The sequence below is a fragment of the Neopelma chrysocephalum genome, unplaced genomic scaffold (assembly GCF_003984885.1).
Source record: "Neopelma chrysocephalum unplaced genomic scaffold, ASM398488v2 Primary Assembly neopelma1_147, whole genome shotgun sequence".
Classification (NCBI taxonomy): Eukaryota; Metazoa; Chordata; class Aves; order Passeriformes; family Pipridae; genus Neopelma; species Neopelma chrysocephalum.
In genome coordinates, this window is record NW_020897809.1 from 14,121,184 (window position 1) to 14,130,280 (window position 9,097).

The 9,097-nt window shown below is 44.2% G+C and overlaps 1 protein-coding gene across 7 annotated transcripts in view; it reads right to left on the reverse strand.

Moving 5' to 3' along the window:
* The window catches only part of EIF4E3 (eukaryotic translation initiation factor 4E family member 3), a 32,869-nt gene that overhangs the window by 8,671 nt on the left and 15,101 nt on the right, over positions 1 to 9,097 (reverse strand). The window contains exon 1 of one of the 7 annotated variants that reach the window (XM_027700776.1): positions 8,565 to 8,651. The exons of 2 other annotated variants lie outside the window; for them this stretch is intronic. In XM_027700776.1, coding sequence (XP_027556577.1) covers positions 8,565 to 8,647 — 83 coding nt within the window. In that variant the 5' untranslated portion in view covers positions 8,648 to 8,651. 4 more of the 7 variants (XM_027700782.1, XM_027700780.1, XM_027700779.1 and 1 more) reach the window with 4 other exon arrangements.

Consider the following 9,097-nt stretch of genomic DNA (forward strand, 5'->3'; position numbering starts at 1 on the left):
GATCACGGAGGGATGAAGGGATGCGGGATCACGGAGGGATGAAGGGAAGGCGGGATGCAGGATCACAGAGGGATGAAAGGATGCGGGATCATGAAGGGATGAAGGGATGCAGGGTCATGGAGGGATGAAGGGATGCGGGATCATGGAGAGATGGCGGGAAGCGGGATCACGGAGGGATGGTGGGAAGGCGGGATCATGGAGGGATGAAGGGATGGGGGATCACAGAGGGATGGCGGGAAGGCGGGATCATGGAGGGATGAAGGGATGTGGGATCATGGAGGGATGGTGGGAAGGCGGGATGCAGGATGGCTGCGGGACCTTCCCTCAGCCCCACCCCGCCCTCACCGTGGCCAGTCACAACCGTCATGGGTCCCTCTGATGGATGGGTCACGCACACGGGCTGAGGAGAAGCAAACATCCCAAAGGGCAGCTCCCCTGCCAGGTGCCATGTAAACCAATGCACACAGGGAGTCTCCATGACTCCAGGCAGCTCTTCCACCACTGGCACCATGTCTTCAAGCCACATCTACCACCAGCACATCCCATAAAGCCACAAGGTTCTTGGGTTGGCCTCACTGCCAGACACCCTGGTACACCAGGAGTGGTTCAGCTTCTCCAGCTCACCCTCACACTGACCATTCCCAGCTCCCACCTGGAGCTGTTCCCTTCAGGCACGCACAGCACCAACTGCACCTCATCCTCTGAAAGGCCTTTTCCAACCTAAATGATTCTATTTATAACCTTCATCATGAATCTTCAGTGCTTGAGACATGGGACGGTGCATCCACGCCCCCAGACATCACTTGGCTCCTGTCACCACACTAATAGCGCATTGTAACACCCACCTTACAATTCCTAGCACACAATCCCACAGACACAATTTTTAGAGGAATGAGGTCAAAATTGCTAAGGCACATTCAATTTGTTCGAACTGGAAACCTTTTTTCTCTTCAGAAGCTTAAGCAGGATTTCTAAAGAAAAATGAAGATCAAAGACAAAGCAACCTCCCATTGTGTCCCAGAAGAGGAAACAAAAATGTGTAAAATGACTAAATCTGGAAACAGAGGCAACAGAACAAGTTTGAGGAGACAGAAGAAAATGCAGCTGTTGCTCAGGTACCAGCTGGAGAAAGGATAAAAGCAAACCAGATCTCAGCAACCCTCCCTGACACATCTGATCAGCATGAAATATGTCCAGGGAAACACTGAAGTTACTCTCAGTTGTTACAGATATCATTTAGGCTCTGGGGCAAACCCTAGACATTCACATAAAGGAATAAATTTGATATGCAAAACTACTGAAACATCATCACATCTTCAAAAGTCTAATAATAGCTCTAAGGTTTTTTGAAGGCTCCTATCAATATAAGTTACTTTAAAAATACAAAACCAAAAGAAAAATCCCTCCCAGTTTTTCCAGTATAGAACAGGCAAACTGACACCTACTTTATTATTTGCCTGTTAATTACCAGACATAAGAGCACATTACAGTGGTGGAACTGGCAAGAAAACAGTGTTACATGTCCAAATCTCAAAAATCACTTTAACTAGAGGTTATAAAAACAAGCAAACAAAACCCAAGAAATTGCTATGGCACAGATTCTAGTCCTGTGCTCATGAACTACGAAAACTTCCATGAAAAAACTTATAACTTGAAATCAGCAACAAACAAAACTGTCATCAATGTGATCAAAAGGAATTATCATAGTAAGGATTTGGGTTTTTTTTGTGTTTTGGCAGTTTTTACTTACACTTTACACTCAGCATTGAAGAGCAAAAAGAGAAATTCACATTATTTAATAGAGAGCGCCAGTCAGTCTGGTTTTGAATGCACAAAAAAAGGTAGTAAATAAAACAGACTTTGAAACTTATCAGGTGATATCTGTCAGTAGGGAGTAGTGGATTTGCAACAAACTACCCCTTGTTTTTTTCCTTGTTGCTGACAGAAGTAGCACCCCTCTACTAACACTTGGTTTCATGTAGAATAGAACACAAACAGGCAAAATTTGAGATAATTTTGCCTCTCGCTGTCCCACACCACTGCTCAAGAAATTACTTCTCTTAGGCACTCTTAGTAACTTAGCAGTCACCAGTGCATGTGGGGTTACATATGCTGTACAACATATAGTATCATCACTCTATATCCTCTTTCTGATACTGCCACTGAGTTGCTTCAGTAGTAAGGTTTACTCAAATAAAAGATAAAAATGGGTTCTCCAACCATAGCCTTCAAAGGTTACCTAGATAATCATGGTAGCCATTTAGCAAATTCAATGCCATTTAAAAGAGCAGCTAAGACAGGTAGACAGAATATTCCACTCTGAGGTTATAAAATGGTTCATTTTGATAGCTGCAAATAACATTTTCCAGAGAAACTGTGACCAGCTGGCAGAAAGCACCAACCAAGCAGCAAATTATCTTTTAAAAGTTATGGTGAGTGACCATTTATTTCTGGTGACCTGCCCAGTAAATGCTCCATGCCCACAAGATTACACAATGTTATTTCAGCCTTTCACCTAGCTCTGGAAAGTGTCAGTCATTTATGGGTATGAGCATGAACCCCCAAACATTTTTATTAAAAAAAAAAAAGAACCAAAAAACAAACTAACAAAAAAATCCCAACAATCAAACAAAACCAAACCCTATTGAAAAGGCTGCAATTGAGAATATGATGATGCATCAATTTAAAAGTTCAGGATCATTTGTTGCAGAAATTAAACCTGTACAAATTTGGTTTGATGAATGTGTATAAGGCAGAGACAGTATTCTAATCACAGACAGACAGAAGGAAAAAAGTCCTGCAAAATTCCAGACTGCTGACAAATCTGAACCACAGTATTTCTGTGATAGTCACCCATAAACTCAGCAGATCCACACAGATGATCACTGGGGGAGTTTCGTGCCTTGAAACCCATGAAGTTTTGATTTTAATTTTTTTCAACTGACTATAGAGCACAAGTTTAATTTAAATTAGCAGAAATGGCAGATGACTTCCAGTTGAAGGAATCTGTAGAAATTCCTACTTCTGTAAGTCTTCCAGGAAACACTAACACTATACACTAGGAGTAGTAAGATGGTTGTGTACTTTACTAAAAACCTCAATACACATGGTGCTACAAAACAGGACCCTGCAAATACTGACCCTTGAAATGAAGCCACTACAGGATTCCTCCCATTTGGATAATTTTACTGCCATCAAAATAAAATTAATCTGACGTGCCATGCTGACCTGTCAATTACTGCCATGGAACAATTCATTTCCAAGGAACTCAGCAGGCCCTGCCAGTCCCCCTGAGCACAGTAACAGGAAGGGACATGGATCACAGCACCAGCCTGGCACCAGCAGCTCTTCTGGGCATTGAAGTAGTTGGTAGGTTGCCACTCCACCTACAGATGCACATCTGGGTTCCCCGTGGAGAGTCTGCACATAAAATATTCAATAGTTCTCCTGGCCTGCCTGTTCCGTGCCCTGTGATGCCACTGCTCTGCTTCTTCAGGACATTATGGGAGAAATTTTAGAGCAATATCAGGGCTAATTGAGCTGCCTAATCAGGCCAGACCCACTGCACAGCATCTCACGGTGAACCACATGGGAACGTGGAAACAGGAATAATCTACATAAACTGAATCCTAATGCTAGCTTGCTTCACTACTCCTTCATTATTCCAGCACGAATAAAGAACAAAGGATACAAAGATAAATCCCATTGTTTTATCCATGAATAAACCTCCAGGTGGTTGTGCTTATGTTAATTTCTGACACTGAACTGTAGCTTTTCTGTTTTTCTGCAAAGAATTAAGTATAGAAGTTGTTTCATATGTGCTCACACTGGCCTTTGTTTCCCGGTGGGAATCTCATCACGGCTTTAGCGGGAGCTTTAAAAGCTGCCAAGCAGTTTTGAAAATACCCCTGCAAGTGCTTAACTACAACGGCTTTTGGTATAAATAAGCAAAATATTTACTTACGAAGCATAAACTCAAAAACATGCTGTGGCAACTAAATAAATCTGGTAATCCATTCTGACTACAAAGACTGATTTCAAGCCATCAAAGCCTGTCAAAATGCACTTAGTGGGTTGAACATTCTTATAATATTAACCATCATTTTTCATTGTAAGCCACCTACTCATAAGCTGTAATAGATGAAATAGAGGATCCTAGATAAATAAGATTTTTCTATAGGGAAGAAGGGAAATTATTAAGTTTAGTTTCAAACATCTGATGTGTTCAGTTAAGAAGATTAACACATTATTAAAATAGTTCAGCTATCAAAATTTATCTACTAAACTTTATGTAGAACTCACCTATAACATACAGAGAGAAAAATCAGCATAGGTAATATGTTTATGCAAGAATATTTTGTCTTTCCTGGAGTAGACTAACAACCCTGCATACTTGACAGTGTTTATAAGCACATACTTCCCCTCACAAAGATACTGAAGAGTTAAACTTTTCTTGCAACAGAAATAAAATTATCTAAAGAGCATTGTTTGAGCTCAGGCGAAAAGACAAGGCAGGCAGGCCATGATCCTGCAAAGGGACCTGCCCTGCTGCACACTCAGAGTTCCATGGGAGTGAGGTTTATCTAGAAATGAGGCTTTTGTGTGATATGTGCCCAATTCCTGATAGCACTGATTTGTGTAGAAGGGTTCTGGCATTTTCCTTGCTGTCTGGCAGCAGCGCTGGCAGCTCAGACGCAGTGAGATCTTCAAACGATGGCTTTTTGCAAGGATGTGCAACATCTTCATTATCACATGTGCACACACACACACACACACACTGGACTAAAAACCCTTACCACTGACAAAGCCTCTGGCTTCTTGTGATGCTGAAAATTCAAACAGCTACTAGGACTCTGTTATTTCGGTAGCAAAAGGTTTAGTGCAGCAATAAACATGAGATGTGCGCTGGTTTTGGCTGGGTGGAGTTGGTTTTCCCCAGTTGGTCTAATGTGGGGCTACATTTTAGATTTGTGTTGAACACAGGGTTGATAATATAGAGATGCTTTTGTTATTGCTGAGCAGCGCTTGCACAGAGCCAAGGCCTTTTCTGCTTTTCATACTGCCACACTGGCATGTAGATAGGCACTTGAACAGCAACGCTGGCTGGGGGTGCACGGGAAACTGGGAGCAGATACAGCCAGGACAGCTGACCCTAACTGACCCAGGGGATATTCCAGACCATATGCCATCATGCTTAGCCTATAAAGTGGAGGGAAGAAGGGATGACATTTGGAATTATGGCATTTGTCTTCCCAAGTCACTGTTACGCACGATGGGGCCCTGCTCACCTGGAGTTGGCTGTACACCTGCCTGCCCGTGGGAAGCAGTGAATTAATTAATTCCTTGTTTTGATTTGATTGTGTGCACAGCTTTGGCTTTCCCTATTAAACTGTCTTTATCTCAACCCACGAGTTTTCCAGCTTTTACCCTTCCAATTCTCTCCCTCATTCCGCTGGTGGGGGAGCGAGCGGCTGCGTGCAGCTTGGTTTTTGGCTGGGGTTAAACCACGACAAGATGGCACGTGATACCCAGGTCAAGTAACAGCTGGGATTTGCAAAGTAGGATATTTGCATGATGTCCACAAGTACATCAAAACCATAATCGGTTTCACAGCTTTGTATTCATACAAATATCACATCCAGATCCACAATCCCAAATCCCATTAAGTGATGTTTTTAAGTGCCTAACATGGCCTGTTATCCAGCCTTTGATAGTCATGTAACTTGACTTCTTTTGTGCAACCCCTATATTGAATGTGCTCCACAATACAGTGACCAGATTTGTAATCCTCATTTTTAATTAGTTATATTCAGTGATGCACACTGACACTTTGTCATAAAAAGCAATTTAAAGGCTACACAATGGAGCAAAAACTAAAATGGCAACCTTTCGTTTCAGAGCTAGAGGCCACTACAAGCAGCACCAGAATCTCACCAAGGTTAACAGAAGTGTAAAGAGCCACCAGCATGAATCAGCTTCCCAAGGTGGCACCAACAACCTCTGGAAGACTTGCTGAAATTCCCCAGGCTCCCTAAGACCACTGCATGCAAAAGTCCTGCAAATGAGACGTGGACATGAACTTGGAAACCTGCTGAATAGACAAACAAAACTGCAGATCTAAACTGCTGGTTTCCAAACTTTTACTACGTGACCTTAGAACATTTTAACCATTAAAAAGGAAACCTCATTTCTCTTAAACGGAAAACACCTGCCAGCTTTTCTGCTGCCTTCTATGAAGCTGCTGACCTGTGAGCATTTGAAGATCATAGATGGGATTTTATTTGTCCAACTGGTGAATAATATTCTCCCAAAGCTTTTATCGTGCTCACTTTCCTAAGGCATTTACGGGGTAGGACACCAGACAGCGATATCAGGTGGTTGCTATTTCAGACACACATACCAAGAAAGGCTCAGCATTTATGGGAAATGCAGTTATCCTGTGACATGTGTGAGGTGATGGCAACGAACCAGGACCTGGCCATAGGTACCAGCCTCCAGATGTTCAGCCTGTGCCAGGGCATTCACAGAAACAAGTGCTGATGTAGATCAAACAAAGGCAGGAGATGTCTGTGGTGATGCTGTGATAAAAGCAAGGCTGTGAACCCCAAGGGTAGCACATCCCTAGTTGCTACACAAAGCACCACTTAGCTGATGGATATTTATTTTAACAGCGTGACTTAATGAAAAGATAGATTTTAGAGATCTTAAAATTGTATGTCATGGATCTCTCTCACAGTAATTTAATATAAAAAGATAACTACATATCCACCTCAACATCTATTTATCCTTACACATCACTTCTTCCTGCTTTTCAGTCCAAGTACAGGGTAAAATGTAGCAGCAGCCAAAAATCAATACCATCTCCTGAGGAAACAGCACTGCTCCACACTAGGTACTACTGAAGTAAGTTAAAAAAGCACCCACAGTTATCTGCTACAGAAAGTCCATCCAACACAAGCCTAAGCAGGGATTCCTCCACCAAATCTCCACGGATGTACCAATAAACATCCCAGCCACTTCTCTGCAGAGACATGAACCTCCACACGCAGCAGTAAATTAGAGTTCATGGTTCCATCTCCTGTGTGCTTTTTAATGCCTTGAACGTATTTTTGACAATAAAACATACCTTGTTTGCCATCATTCTTGTTCCCTACCATTATTCCATCGCTGTTGCCAGTAAACAAAACACAGTTTTGTGTATAAATGATCCCACTTTTTTTTTCCCCTGATACATACACTCTTGGATTTATAAGTTAAGAAGCAACAATACTAATTAAATGCACTTATATGTGATCTGAAAGAAGACAACACCAAAAAATCAATAGAATAACTGAATTTTAAGAGTCTAAAGTACAGTGGAACCAAGACTTAAGAAGAAAAAAAAATCATGATACAACTCAGGAACTTGGAATGAGTTTTAACTTCCAATGTTGATTATAAAAGATAGACATGCTTATCTCCACATGGCTTCTGTAAATAAACAGATCTGGTTGGGGGCTTGATTAAACACCAGTCCAAATGGTGCTTTTTACAGACAAAGACACAAAAAATACTACTCGGACCCTGAACCCGACCACAACTATGTCATGAGTACAAAAGGATTAATCAGAAATTATTGGTGGGTTTATTTATTAGATTTGATTTGTGGGACCTGAGAATATTTGTGTGCTTTCAACAGTTTCTTGTTATTTCCCTGTCATGACTTGAAAAGTTACCAAAAAACAACTAAAGGGGAGAATTTCACCAATAGTGTGAGGCAGTTCAGTGGCAGAAAGGCTGATAAAGGAGAGAACTTTCCTTCTGGAATGATGGGGGGGGGCAAGCAGAGAAATACACCAGAAAACTGGTAGAAGGAGACAGAGAGGATTAAAAAACAAGATGCTAGAAAATACACACTTGAAAAAACAATCTCAAATTCTGGTTATAAACTTTCTGTTTCAGTTTTGACTTTGGTACTTCTTCCCTATGCCTCGCTGTGTGCACCACGGGGGTGAGCTCCCCTGGCAGAGGCTTTCCACGACATTAGAGGCTCCAACTTCAAGCACACAAAATGTAATATGAACACTGCAGTTAATTAATAAATTTTAGCTAATCCTTCAAAACAAGAATGGACCACCTACAGGAGCCAAACCTGATATTAAAAGAGTTATAAGACTGGGCACGTCCCGCCCGCCGGGACCGGGTCCATTTGGGCAGCAGCAGGGATGCACAAACCACAGCAAGCAAAGCACAACCTTTACCCTTCCATTCCCGGGGCTGGGGAGCGTCATTTCTAAATTTAGAGCCCAAACCTCCACGGACGTTTCCTGGATCGATGTGCGGCCGTTCAACTACAAAACCGAAAGCGTTTCCAAACCGGTTTCACTACGCGGCTCCCTCCTCGATGGGGACAAGGCACCGGGACAGTCCCTCGCACCAGCGCTTCCCCCGAACGCAGCCCAAGATTAATTTCCCGGTGTCCAATCCGCTGGACGAGCGAACCGATAACGCGCAGGGATGCTCTCCAGGGACGGGTTTGGGGGGGTTTTCTCCATCTCCCCTCTGCTCCCCCCGGTCCCACTCACTTGTCCAGCCAGAAGGTCCATGGCGAGTGGAGCGGCAGCCCCGGTAGCCCCGGCGCCTCCCGCTCGGGGGGGCTGAGCGCCATCAACCCGGGCGGGCGGGGGGGGCGAGGGGCGGGACGGGCGCGGGGAGGGGACAAGGGACGGCGAGGAGGGACGGGGAGGGGGTGAGCGGGACTCGGGCTTGGAACAGGGGCAGGGGAGGGTCAGAGAAGCGGGGCAAGGATGCGACGGGAAGGACAGACGGACGGCATGGGGAAGGGGGAGAGGGAGCCACGCTGATGGTGACAGCGATGGACGTGCCCAAGGGCGCATTGGAGAGCACGGGCGGCTCCTCAAAAGGGCCCTGACCCAGCACATGCACTCGCCCGGTCACTGCCTCTCCTCTGGGAGGGGAATCGACCATCTGCTTCCTTAGACCTTTACGAGGACCCAGAGCCACGAGGCCCTGGGGCAGACAGGGTACCCAAAGCCCCCACTGGGCAGACAGGGTACCCAAAGCCCCCGCTGGGGCAGACAGGGTACCCAAAGCCCCC